General features: G+C 42.8%; 1 protein-coding gene across 1 annotated transcript in view; it reads left to right on the plus strand.

The window, feature by feature from the left end:
• The first annotated feature begins 359 nt into the window (after positions 1–359).
• The window catches only part of TBX19 (T-box transcription factor 19), a 29,909-nt gene continuing 16,446 nt past the window's right edge, over positions 360–13,822 (plus strand). Inside the window, exons 1-2 of the mRNA XM_004425071.3 lie at positions 360–623; positions 12,545–12,809. Of these exons, the coding sequence (XP_004425128.1) occupies positions 421–623; positions 12,545–12,809 (468 nt within the window). The 5' untranslated portion in view covers positions 360–420. The remainder of the gene's footprint in view (positions 624–12,544; positions 12,810–13,822) is intronic.

Raw genomic sequence — 13,822 nt, forward strand, 5'->3', positions numbered from 1 at the left:
AACAATTTTAATTAATGGGAAAATGGTCCTCAATACACCGATTAGACCTCTTCAGGTACAACAAGATAAAAGCCTGATAATTTGGATGGAGTACTCTTCTTAAACGTCTACTCTATGCACAGCAGCCAATGGGAAAGCCAGGCTCTCTCCACCTGATCCAATGAGTAATTAAGAGAGGGCTTTTTCTTTCCCACCTCTCCCCTCCGCCCTCCCCCCCCAAACTAAAGCTTAACAGGTTGGTGGTATAATTTGGAGACTTTAAGGGGTGTCATGCTCGGAGCTTAGGCAACAGCCAGGGCATGTTCTCTCCAGCTCCTCAGGCACTCTCCAGCTGGGTTTGAAAAGCAGGCAAGGGAGAGGAGGAAGGAGGTGGAAACAGGCAAGTAGGTAACATTTCTCAGTGAAGTTTGAGAGGGGCCTATGGCCATGAGTGAGCTGAGCAGTCAGAAGACCAGTGATGGCACTGTTTCTCGCCTGCTCAACGTGGTGGAAAGTGAGCTTCAGGCAGGAAGGGAAAAAGGCGACCCTACGGAGAAGCAACTTCAGATCATCCTGGAGGATGCACCGCTCTGGCAGAGATTCAAGGAAGTCACCAATGAAATGATCGTGACCAAGAATGGCAGGTGAGTTTATCTGTGGCCCTGTTGGGCTGGCAGGGCTTGGCAAGGGAAGTGAGACCCCTTGAATATTGAAGAGGCTGCCACTCTTGGCTCAGAGGCAGCGGGGTCTGATTAAACATGCTCATGAGAAGGACAGTCTCACACGGCTTTCCCCCAGCCAACTTAATTAATTTCTCTGAGATCGTCAGAGGAGTGGAGGATGACGCCACCTGTCTTGCATGCATTTTAAATGGAGAAATTCTGGGAAATTACTATAAAGAGGGGCATGCCCCATGAGTTTGGGAAATGTGCTCAAAAGTTAGAACATAATATTAATTTTTGACTAACAGCATATCCTAGAGCGGACCTGAGCCCCATCTCCATTTAAGGTGAAAGGCAACTTTATTTGGAAGCTGGATGGTTTCCTCTTCAGGATGGCAGACTTGCCAGAAATTTCAGACTGGTTGAAAATTGGGTGCAAAAGGGCTAATTTAATCTATTGCCTCTCCCTGAATCTGCTTCCTCGTGTGTTTGCGGTGAGTGCTCATTCGAGATTGTATGTGTGTGATGATGTGAGAGCTGTTGCAGTAATAGTTAGTGAAACCATAATATATGCCTGAGAGAAGAGAGGATGCCTTCTTTTTTCTCATTGCAGCAAATTAGGGATTAATTGAAACTGATCTCTGTTGGTGTTTCTTGGGTTCTGTTAAGTCTAGTCCGCTAAGGAGCTGTCAAGGTAATATTAGAAGCTTTCTCTTAGTAGAGGGGACACAAATATTTTGAAAGAAGATTTTACTGCTCCTTGCTTGGCCAGACTGGCTCCCAGCACTCAGTTATGCTCACTGATCTTTTGGTTCACATGGTCACAAAAGTACAAAACTTTGACAGGCATTTTCATTAGGGTTAGTTTGGGCAGGACTGTAATTGTAGCCCTTGAGAAATTCTGCTCTCTACTAGGGACAAGTCGAGGCCAGCTGAACTGCTGGCAGGCTTTGGTCCTTGTGCAAAATACTTCCTTTCCTGTTGTTTGTCTCGCTTTCCATTTTTCAATAAAATGCACAGTGTAGAAAATGAACCATTCCTTGTCTATCTGGGAGAATTATGAACTTGAGTGCTGTTGCATGGCATTAGAGTGCTTTGTAAGTGAAAGCTGTACCAGAAATAAGGGCATTTGAATAAATTCTGATTATTACTAGTAGCAGGAATATCAACCTTGCTTGATATTTGTACTTTCTCTCTCTAAATGGGTCCCATAGTTATTTTATATATAGGATTTATTACTTTTAATATTTGTAGTTATACCTGTTCCTACTCTTGATCTGTATTTACACATTGTTTTTGGTAGAAAGAGATATAAAACATGTTTTTAATTTCATAGAATCACCCCAAATTCCTAATTGGATTTACTTTATTTCCTTTCAAAGATGAGAGATGATGCAATTGTAAAAATTTTATGATGTCTGATAATAGGTAGAAGTTTCTGTTTATTATTCTTTGTACTTATTGAAAGTAGTTACACTAATGCTGAGCCTCATGCTATCTTTCTGGCTGTCAAAGTGGCCATATATGAAAGCAAAGTAAGTACAGTCACTAAGTAAAAATACAGTTCATCTATTTCGATAAGGAATAAATAAAAGTTTCTGAAACCATAGTAAATTCAGTTTAATAATATGTCATATTAGCATGTACTTTTACAATTTAAAAAAAGCTTTCTCTTGTCTTTTTGCACCTATATAACTTTTTCTCCATATTTAAAATTTAAAACTCTTCACAATTTTAAAATCATTTAATATTAATTATGTGAAAACTATTCCTGATAGAAAAAGTCTAATTTTGGTCAACTTGGTTCTTCTTATCCGAGGAGGCCTTGCTGCCATTCCCTCCTCTAGTGAACTGCATCCTTTCTCAGATTCTCTTCAAGTCTTTGAATCCCTTATGGTGAAGATTTTGCCAGGAGATAGAAAGTTCCCTTTATACTTCAGATAAAGAAGGGAAGACAAATCTCTAAGAAATTGATGTGGTTCATAATGAATGGGCTTGGTCTGGAATTACTCTCAATCTCTTAGTTTCACAGATTAAATTGTTAGCAACACTCTACTGTTCTGGATATAGACACATCTTTCTTGTTTCGTCATCGTCTTTACTCTCCTCTTCATCTCTCTTTTTATCCTAACCATCTATTCCTGTAGGTCTCCTTTTCACCCATTTTTCTCTAGCCACAGACCCATTGTGTCTCCTCCAGGTACCCTATCCCTGCCTTTCATACCAACTCCTGAGCCCGACGCAGGAGGGTTTGTGGCCCTTCTCTGTGGAGAGGAACGTTCTGGTATTTGATACCAGTCCTAGCCCTCTTCATCCACATTACATGCCTGCCCCTGTAGGCAGTTCACTTTTAGCCTTTTCTAAAAGCTTCATGGGGTCATCAGATCGCTCTCGTACACTTGAGGTCTCATTGTTCTGTGTAATAGCAAGTTTTGAAATAGCATAGGGTGGGCTGCCGAAAGAGTTAAAAGACTCATTTTCGAAAGGAGACCTACTTTTGTGTGTATAAATAGGAGGCTTGTCTCTGATATTGATCAGAAGTAGTAAAGAGGGCCGGCCCCGTGGCTTAGCGGTTAAGTGCGCGCGCTCCGCTGCTGGCGGCCCGGGTTCGGATCCCGGGCGCGCACCGACGCACTGCTTCTCCGGCCATGCTGAGGCCGCGTCCCACGTACAGCAACTAGAAGGATGTGCAGCTATGGCAGACAGTTATCTACTGGGGCTTTGGGAGAAAAATAAATAAATAAAATCTTAAAAAAAAAAAAGAAGTAGTAAAGAGAGAGGATTTTCCCTGAAAAACACTGAATTATCCCCAGAAACTGGGATCCTGGGATGGCCTCATTCCTCCTTCCTTCCATCCCCCCCTCCTCTCCCTCTCTCCTCCTACTCTTCCTCCCTACTTCAATACTTCCTTTCCCCTTCCTCCTTCTTTTCTTCCTCCCCTCTTTTTTATTTAGAACTTTTAGTTATTCATATTCAGTAGTCTTTCAGGCATAACAATAACAATTATAATTCCTAGAGCTCATTTGAGTCATCTCTTGTGCACCAGTTTGGGAGTTTTTCCTTTCATCTCCATCCTTTAAGCTAAGAACTTATATTACAGGTTGCAGAAAAAAATTGATTTCAGGCTTCAGAGGCAAATAAATGAAATCTCTTGCACCTCCTGTTTTCTTTACTGTAACATCTTCACCTTACGGGAAAATGCTATATTCCATGTGTATTTCCATGCAGTTAAATAATTTTGACTTAATTCTGATTAAATTTGCCTTGAGCAGGTTTTAAGAAATTGGAAGCATTTCTGATGTAACTGGTGCATCCGTTTGTTTTCGTAAAATAAGTGTCGGGAATCATTAAATTGAATTAGCCAATTATTAAGGGATGCTGGTGCAGTGAGCTGATGCCTGTAATTTCCAGTGAGGGCTATGCGAGAGGGGGAAAATTGCGGTTGCACATCAATCAAATAAATTTCCATGTCCCTGTAGCCCACGGAGTTTTTTCTCTGAACTTTATGATCACAGTTTATTGGGATCTTCTGTATTTGCGTAATCTGCCTCTACCCAGGCCACCTTGGTTCCCTGCTGCTATTCTTACGGCTGCTCACCTGCACACAAGCGTCAACACCCACGTGCCATACACACATACACACACACACACACACTCCAAAAGCTCTGATGAGTAGTTGATGAATATCATAGTTCTGTGGGGAGATGGAGGAAGGAGTTCACCAGTGAAACTTCCTGGACTTTGCTTTAACCGTCTCTGCTGTTCCCCCATCTACAAAATCTGCCCGCTTTCTTCCAGCAAACCTCACTCCTCCCCTCCCTCAGCAGCGCTGGTCTCAAGATCCCCCGTCAGGGAAATAAAACTGAAAAACTCGCCTTATACCAAAGCAACGTAGAGTTCACGGGCAGAGCCCGACCTCCTCAAGCCTGGTTTTGGGGACTGCACCTTCACCCTGCCGCATTTGCCTCTCTCTCTGAGTTAGGGACTGATTTACATATTTCTCAGCTCTTCTGAGACTCATGAGTGTGGCCCATAGACAGATAACTATCCCTAGATAACGCATCCCGCTGGTCATGGTGAGGTGGGGGGAGCCGACCTTGACTTAAAGGCAGGGTGAGTTCCAGTTCCAGTTACAAGACTTCTGGCAAGTTGACTGACGGACATTTATTCCTCACTGGCAAAATGGAGATTAAAAAGTACATGGCATCTCTTAGTTCATCTGTCTAGTGATAAAAACAAAAATAATTATAAGATTCTTGGCAAGTGAAGTACTAAAGAGAATAGAGTGATAAACTGTTCTACCACTTTTCAGAGGGGTCCTTCTAGGATCCAGGACGTTATGGCTTTTTTACTGTTTTTAACAGCTTTATTGTGATATAATTCACTTACCATACAATTCATCCATTTAAAGTGTGCAATTCATTGGTTTTTAGTATATTCAGAGTTGTGCATCTATCGCCACAAACAATTTTAGATAATTTTCCTTATCCCCCAAAGAAACCCTGCATCCCTTAGCCATCACCCACTAGTCCCCCATCCTCCCCAGCCCTGGCAATCACTAATCTACTTACTATCTCTCTAGATTTGCCTACTTTGGAAATTTTTTTTTTTTTTTGTGAGGAAGATCAGCCCTGAGCTAACATCCATGCTGAATCCTCCTCTTTTTTGCTGAGGAAGACCGGCTCTGAGCTAACATCTATTGCCAGTCCTCTTCCTCCTTTTTTTTTTTCCCCCCAAAGCCCCAGTAGATAGTTGTATGTCATTATTGCACATCCTTCTAGTTGCTGTATGTGGGACGCGGCCTCAGCATGGCCAGAGAAGCGGTGCATCGGTGCACACCCAGGATCCGAACCCGGGCCACCAGTAGCAGAGCACACGCACTTAACCGCTAAGCCACGGGGCCGGCCCTGGAAATTTCATATGAATGGAATCATGCAACATGTGGTCCTTTGTGACTTGCTTCTTTCACTTAGCATAATGTATTCAAGGTTCGACCATGTTATAGCATTTTTATTGCCAAATAATATTCCATTGTATATGTATACCCCCTTTTGTTTACCCATTTGTTAGTTGATGGACATGTGGGTTGTTTCCACTTTCTGGCTATTATGAATAATGCCACTATGAACATTTGTGTTCAACTTTTTGTGTGGATGTGTGTTTTCAATTCTCTTGCATGTATACTTAGGAATGAAATTGCTGGATCTTATGGTAAAGATCTGTATTTAACTGGTTGAGGAACTGCCAGATTGTTTTCCAGAGTGGCTCCATTATTCTACACTCCCACCAGCAATATATAAGGGTTCCAATTTCTCCACATCCTCACCAACGCTTGTTATTGTCACTTTTTTATTACAGCCTTCCTAGTGAGTGTGAAATGGCATCTCACTGAAGTTTTGATTTGCATTTCCCTGATGTTGAGCATCCTTTCAGGTGATTATAGTTTCTTTAGAACCTCAAGCATAGTTCCTGAATATTGCATGAGAGAAGAAAAGCCTTAGTTTCATATTCTGGAGTTAACGGTCATGCTACATTCTTTGTGAGACCTAGCATGAGACAGTTGAGAGAGAGAGGAGCATACTCTAACCTACTAGTGGAAATAAAAATTGGAACTTTTTCTTCATTTGGCCTCAGCCACACTGGCCTTCTTTTTCTTCAGTAGCCCTCGATAGTCCAGGTCTCTCTGAACCTCAGGGCCCTTGTACTTGCTATTGCTTTTGTGTGTAGGTGTGTTTACATAACTCACTGCTGGCCTTTGCATGACTCATTTCTTCTCGTTATTTATATCTTAGCTTAAATGTCACCCCTGGACCTCCCTAAGGTCTGGCGTCACTCCCTCTGTGACGTCACCCATTTTAGTTCCTTTGTGGCACTCTTGTAATCTAAATTATCTTATACATTTAAAAAAAACCTGTTGCCCTTTTTGTTGCCTGACTTCTCTGTTAGAACGCAAGCTTCATGGGTCTGCAATTGTTTGCCACTGAACAACAGTTCCTGGCATCGAGTAGGCACTCAAAAATCATTTGTTAAATGAGTAGATAAATCTCATATTAGGTATTAAGATTTGGGAAAATATTGCAGGGACTTTTCCTTTCACTGTGGCCCAATCATATTTACTTTCTAGAAGAACTGAAAAGGAGAGAGGAGAAATAAAAGGTGTGTTGAATGTAATAAAAGAGAAGGCAGTGGGGCAGAGTAGAAAGAGTGTGGGCTTGTGCTTCCCGAGTCCCACTTTCCTCATCTGTAAAATGGGCATAATAACACTGACCTCCCTGGGGTGAAGTGAGGCTTAAAGGAGATGTATATATGTTAAGTCCTAGTTGCAGAATAATATTCAGTATATGTTTACTATTATCATTTGCAAAACTATGTTGCATTAAATCATCTCTCAAATCTTTTTTTTTTTTTGTGAGGAAGATCAGCCCTGAGCTAACATCCATGCTAATCCTCCTCTTTTTGCTGAGGAAGACCGGCTCTGAGCTAACATCTATTGCCAATCCTCCTCCTTTTTTTTTCCCCAAAGCCCTACTAGATAGTTGTATGTCACAGTTGCACATCCTTCTAGTTGCTGTATGTGGGATGCGGCCTCAGCATGGCTGGAGAAGCGGTGTGTCGGTGAGCGCCCGGGATCTGAACCCCAGGCCGCCAGTAGCGGAGTGTGCGTACTTAACCGCTAAGGCACGGGGCCGGCCCCATCTCTTAAATCTTAAGTCAGAATTATATGAAACTTCCTAACATTTCACACCATGAAGGTAACAGCTCTGCTCTTGTGAGTAGTTGTGTCGTTACTCTGGCGGTTTAGTGCAAGGGGAAGATATGTTATATGAGCTTGTTTCCCCCTGCCCCCCCTCTTTTTTTTTACTTTTACATGTACTACATATTCCTATTGAGAAAACTTTTGGTACTTTTAAACTTTAGTGTGTGAAATGACAATTATACACATTTCATTCCTGTGTTTTCTTTTGAAAAAATAAAATAAACTTTAGCATTTCAGAAAAAGCCCTGGACCATCTCTCTGTGTACCTCATATAAACAAACCAGGCTCCTGGCTGTCAGGATGATCCTGTCTGACCCCTAAGGTCATTTCTGATGCCCACTTTTGTGATTCTTTGCAAATGATATTTGTGCTTTCAGGGGGCTTCTGTTTTCTACAGTTGGCCAATACTGTTAAAATAATTGAAAACATTAAGATATATTGTGAAAAGGAATAGTTTAGTCTGATATGAAGAGAGAAGAATAGATAAAAATCCTTCTATTGAAGAAAGAATGAAAGAGTATGCATTTAAAGATGACATAGGCAGCCTCCCAGGGGAGAATCATCATTTTCATTAACATGAAAATATACTCATGTCATTAAGGGAGGGGAGAGAGGAGGTAAGTAATGCAATACTTAGGCAAGACCTGGATTTGGGATGCATCATCTGATGCTTTTTTTCCTCTATAAATTTCATTTAATTCATACCCTTGTCCTAACCTCCTATTTAAATTAATATTCTCTCCTTGAGCCCACCAAGACAGGGGAAGGGAGAGAGAGTTCTACTGCGAGTCAAGGGAAGGAGGAAGCCATCAGGATTAGCCATTTCCCACAGCTAACCCCAAAGCCTAGGATCCCTGTGCAAATGATTGTGATTCAGCTGGAGAATAAAAATTGAAGTGGTATTAAAGTTATTAATTTACTGTTTTTTGAGAAATAATTAATGTATCATCAAATTCACCTTTGTAAATATACAACTCAGTGGCTTTTAGAATATTCACAAAGTTGTGCAACAGTCATGACTATCTAATTCTAGAACATTTTCATCACCCCCATAAAGAAACCCTATAGCCATTAGCAGTGTAAGGGAGGAAGAAGTTTACCTCTACCCTTCTAGGTTCTTCTGGGAGGTCTAAGAATTAAATTGACATGAGACAATAATAGGAGAAAATCAAACAAAGTTTAATAACATGTATACGTGGGAGAAACCTAGGAAAACTGAGTAAGTCACCAAAATGGCCAAAACCACCACCTTAAATACCATCTTTATTTTATTTTTTGCAGTTACTCAACAAATGTTTATTGAGCCCCAGCTATACTTGGCATCATAGTAGGCTCTGGAGAATCAAAGATAAAGATACAGCCTCTGACTCCAAAGAGCTTGTAGAAATAATGCAAACAATCACATTAAAACAGATAATTGCAATAGAAAGTTATTAATATTTTAATAGGGACACACGTAGTGGAGGGAGGAAGGTTTTGGCAAAAGATGAGGCTGTATCCACTGTGGAGGGGAATGTCTTGTACGCCACACAACACAGTTTCCACTTCATCCTATAGGCTAGTATTTCACACATTCACAGCCGTTAATTATGTGCCTTGACAGGAGTGTTTCTGGTCCAAAAAGCTTTGGAAATACTGTGTACTATACAACCCTCTTGGAAAATCACTATATATCACATATTAATGAGTTTTATAAACCTTTGCTGTAGAGAAACTTTTTAATTTTAGGAACTTTAAACAGGTAGATGCCTGGGTCCCCCACCCTAGCTATTCTGATGTAATTGGTCTGAGGGTGTGCCTGGCTACCAGTAGCTTAAAAATTTCTCCAGGTGATTCTAATGTGTGTAAGCAAGTTTGAAAACCATCAACCAGTATGCCTAACTAGTGGTTTCCAAAGTGTGTTCACAGAACCAGCATCATCATCACTACCTGAAACTTGTTAAAAATGCAAATTCTCAAACCTTACCAGACCTACTGAATCAGAAACTCTGGCGAGGGGCCCAGCAGTCTGTGTCCTTCAGGTGATTCTATGCATGTAAAGGCCGAGCACCACTGGCCTGAGTGGTGCTCAGCCCTGGTGGCCAATTATAATCATCTGGGGGCTTTAGAAAACAGAACAGTGGCTGGGCCCTATCCTAAACCTATTAAATCTGAATCTCTGGCAGTGGGACCTGGGCATAAGCATTTTTACTAGCTCCCCAGGTGATTCTCATGTGGAGCCAGGATTGAGAAGGGATAGCAGGTACTGCTTACATCAGCTGTATCTAAAGAAATAAAAACTTGAATTTTAAGGCTGATACAATTTTGTCATTCTTCCCCCTAAGGACACATACCTCCAAGAATAAGAAAATATTAGTGGCTCTGCTACTTTTTAGCATGTGACCTGGGGTAAATTGTCTTGAGCCTCAGGCTTCATCTATAAAACAGGCATAATAATACCTTCCCAGAGCTTTTTGCAAAGTTATTGTGCTTTGAGAATCAGATATGGGTGTAACTAATCAAACCAGTTATTCTCCACTTATTTGTTGGGGTTAAATACCATCTTTAGCTAAAGACAGAAGAGGGTGTTGGGAGTAGTGGTTTGGGATTTTAAAGCGGAGGAAGGTAATTCACATGGAAATGGGAAAGCAACTGTTTACTAAACAAATGTTTGCCCTGCCTTGCAGAGACAATGGGGCATGGAGAGGACTTTGATCAGAGGGGCCTTGCTAGGTTCCTCCCTGTCCACCACACCTAGTTCATAGTATACTATAGTTATCTATGGTGGTAGCTCCTTCCTGAAACGGGCCTTTCATCTTAAATTCTCTTCGGCAGCTAGGGGGAAAGTCAAAGTTTCTTCCTGAGTCTTTTCTTTCTTAAAAATCATAAGCTCCAGGTAATCAAGCCAAAGAGACACATTTTAGGGTGACAAATTCTGCTCTGGTACAGCAGTCACTCCCTATTCTACCTAGACTCCTTATTTCCAGAGGGAAAAGCAGAGGGGTGTGGTTCCTGTCAGCCAGGCAGGAGGGAGGGCGAGTTGATGTCCTTTGTGTTTTCAGCTTCCAGAATCACCGCCCCAAGGTAAGATTCTAGAGCAGGAGAACTGGGCCAGCTGAAGGGCTTGGATATAATGACAATATAGCCAACACGTGCAGAGCACTCACGAGGGGCCAGGCATTTGAAGGAGCACTGTGCATGAATTAGCTCACTGAGTTCTTGCAACAACTTGCTGAGGCTGGGTGGTGAGATGAGGAAACTGGAGCTCAGAGAGTTTAAGGAAGGCAGCCTATGGCCGTCTATTCAGGAAGAGTGGGCGTGGAAACCAGGCAAACTGAACCGGAACCTACACTCCAAATCAGTCTTCTACATGGCCTCTCAAGGCTGCTATCTATTGAATACTTACTGAGTGCCATACCAGGGATGTGGATGTTGATAGATGTAATGATAAAATTCCGCAGGCTCTTTGTATTCTGCCATGAGGAGATTAGAAGTGGTCTGTAAGGCAGGGCGTTTAGAAAGGGGGTGGAGGCTGACAACAGACCCCCACTATTCATCCTCAGTTGGACGGCTAAGTTGGAAGAGGAGCCAGCAAAGGAGTAGGAAAGGAAATATCAAGGAGGTGGGTGAGCCAAGGGAAAAAAATCCTATCTATGTCCACAGAGCTCAGGAAGCCCATGTGATTTAAACTCAGGAGACTAGGGAGCCTGGATGGCCGAAGTCCAGCTCTAGATCCATCTCTCGTCACCTGTCGGTCAGTTCCTTCACTTTGCATATGAAACAATTCCCGTTCTACCTCACCTCAAGGGTGGGCACCTCTGGACACAGTAGGATGCCCTTGGTGACCCTCCAGGTTCTCATCTGTGCCCATCCTGCCTTTAATATTCCCACTTCTGGCATCCTTGGACCCTCCTCTTAGCTGTGGGCACATTCCAGTTTCCGCTTTTCATTTTCCTCCCAGCCTCATCAGAAGTACCAGTCCTTAGAGTGACTCCTCCCCACTCCCTTGTTTATCTCCTTATTGTCTTGAAAGCTAAAGATACTCTAGTGCTGTGCTTCTTAAGCTTTAACGTTCCTATGACTCCCCTGGGGATTTTGTAAAAGCACCGATTCTGATTACGTGGGTCTGGAGTGAGGTCTGAGCCTCTGTGTTTCTAATACACTTCTAGCTGATACTGCTTGTTCGTGGACGACTTTGAGTAGCAAGGACATAGACTAGAGATTGTTAGCTTTTCAATTTGGGGACTTGGATTTTAAAAGAGGTACTGACAAATAAGACAGCATTTGGGGCAATCAGGTGATGGAGGGTGTGTGTCCGGAAACCAAGTCTTTTGAGGAAAGATTGGAGAGACTTAGAAGGTTTGGTGAAGGAAAAATAAACTAAAGGGAATCAGAAGCCAGGTGAGGTAGCTTCTCCAAATATTTGTGCCAGTTAACTTGCTAGTATTGTTCTCGAGGGTGGAAGAAGGACCAACGAATCCAGACTAGCGTGTCTCAAAGTGTGTTCCTTGAACACAAACTTTCACAAAATGCTCAGTGAAAAGATGGTTCCACTGTTATGCAAGTTCAGAGTGTGCACAACCCCACAGCTGCTCAGAGGTTCATGGTGCACACTGGTGGGTACATCAAGGGCTCTGAGACGTCCTGCAGGAAAGGAACTGCTGTAACTTTGTGTAGTCCAGGGTTCCCCTCACTTATTTTACTATGAAACCATGTTTTCCCTATCAATGCTATTGCTATTATTCAGAACTCATGTTCTTGTGAGAACTGCTTTGTGGGCTGCTTTGTGGCATTCGTGTGAGAATCTGACGTAAGCCAGGAGGAAATCTTTGAAGAAAGCTCTCTGTGAGAAGGTGGCATTTGATTATACACCTGGGGCTTCAGGTTCTTCGTCTGTCAAATGACTAGGTCAGTGGTTTTCAGATTTTAAAACGGAGCACAGCAATTTAAAGTAAAACCCCAATATAAAATGCATTTATAAGAAGTGGCTCTGTGGAATTGGGCTGCAGGCCTGGCCCCTCTTTATTGGGCCTCCCCGCCCTCTGCCCGGGCATTCTCTGCACCCCTGAGGCACTCCATGGAAGGCTCTTCGGAGTGGAAAGATCGCTGGACAAGGGGATGGTCCCTAACATCCCTCCTGTGGCTCAATTTCTGCCTTTTCTTATAGACGGATGTTCCCTGTCCTAAAGATTAGTGTCTCTGGGCTGGACCCCAATGCCATGTACTCCCTCCTGCTGGACTTTGTCCCAACGGACAGTCACCGCTGGAAGTACGTCAATGGGGAATGGGTGCCCGCGGGCAAGCCAGAAGTCTCCAGCCACAGCTGCGTCTACATCCACCCCGACTCCCCCAACTTTGGGGCCCACTGGATGAAAGCGCCCATCTCCTTCAGCAAAGTGAAGCTGACCAACAAGCTCAATGGAGGTGGGCAGGTAAGATGGGTCGCCTGGCCACTCTGCCGTCCCACAACACCAATCAAGAAATATCAAGGGTGCATTTAGGCAATTAGAGGGGTCCTCACTGATCGGTCACATGGCCACCCAGCCGCCCCACAACACCAATCAAGAAATATCAAGGGTGCATTTAGGCAATTAGAGGGGTCCTCACCGCCTCTTCTCGCACAGAAGCCAATTATTCCCCAGAGTCCAAATGTAAACAGGAATAAACAGCTCTTAATTGGTGCTTTCAGTTTTTAATGGACTTCCTGATGTTAAGAGAGAGTGAGAGCCAGTAGTTTACTTAATCATCAGGCCCTTTCAGAGTTTGTCTGGTGTGTGGGGCTTTCTACCCAGCCCGAGAGGGAGACGCTTGTGGGCACTGAGGCTGTGTTAGTCCCTCTCCCCTTTTTTGGTGTAAGTGGCATGTTGGCAATAGACAAATACTTTAATAAAAAGCTGCTTCTAAATGAAATAATTGCTACCTCCACTTGGGCATTATGATAATTATCAATAGAATATTGAATCAGCTTTGGGTTTTCAGAAAAAAAATCCAAACAAACCTTAAATAAGGAAGGTTTTTTTTAAGGTCTCCAATTAGAGTAAACAAGATTTGGGGGCTTTTCCTCTTTTGTTTTCTCTGGTAGGATTGTGAATACTAGTGTACCATGTAAGGTTGTTATTTGCTATACAAAATGTAGACTGTTTTGGGGGATTAGAGACATGGCTTGGAGGAAAAGGTCTCATTCCCCCTCTCCTCCCATATTTCTCTTTGGTCAGCCTCTTAGCCCTCAGACTTCCCACCCTTCTCTGACCTCTCTGTGCGTAGCCAGCTGGGATGTCGGAGGTCATGTCTTAGGATGGGGACTTAATCCACCCGAGTCTTTGTGATGTTCAGAAGGTTCCAGTTCTTTATTAAAACAGGAAATTGAAAAGTAAACTACTGTTGCCTCCCAGATATCACAACGGTGACTTTTAATAAACCTTTGATGTGAATCACCAAGAGTGGA

The sequence above is a fragment of the Ceratotherium simum genome, chromosome 2 (genome assembly GCF_057802395.1).
Source record: "Ceratotherium simum simum isolate JZ-2026a chromosome 2, ASM5780239v1, whole genome shotgun sequence".
Classification (NCBI taxonomy): Eukaryota; Metazoa; Chordata; class Mammalia; order Perissodactyla; family Rhinocerotidae; genus Ceratotherium; species Ceratotherium simum.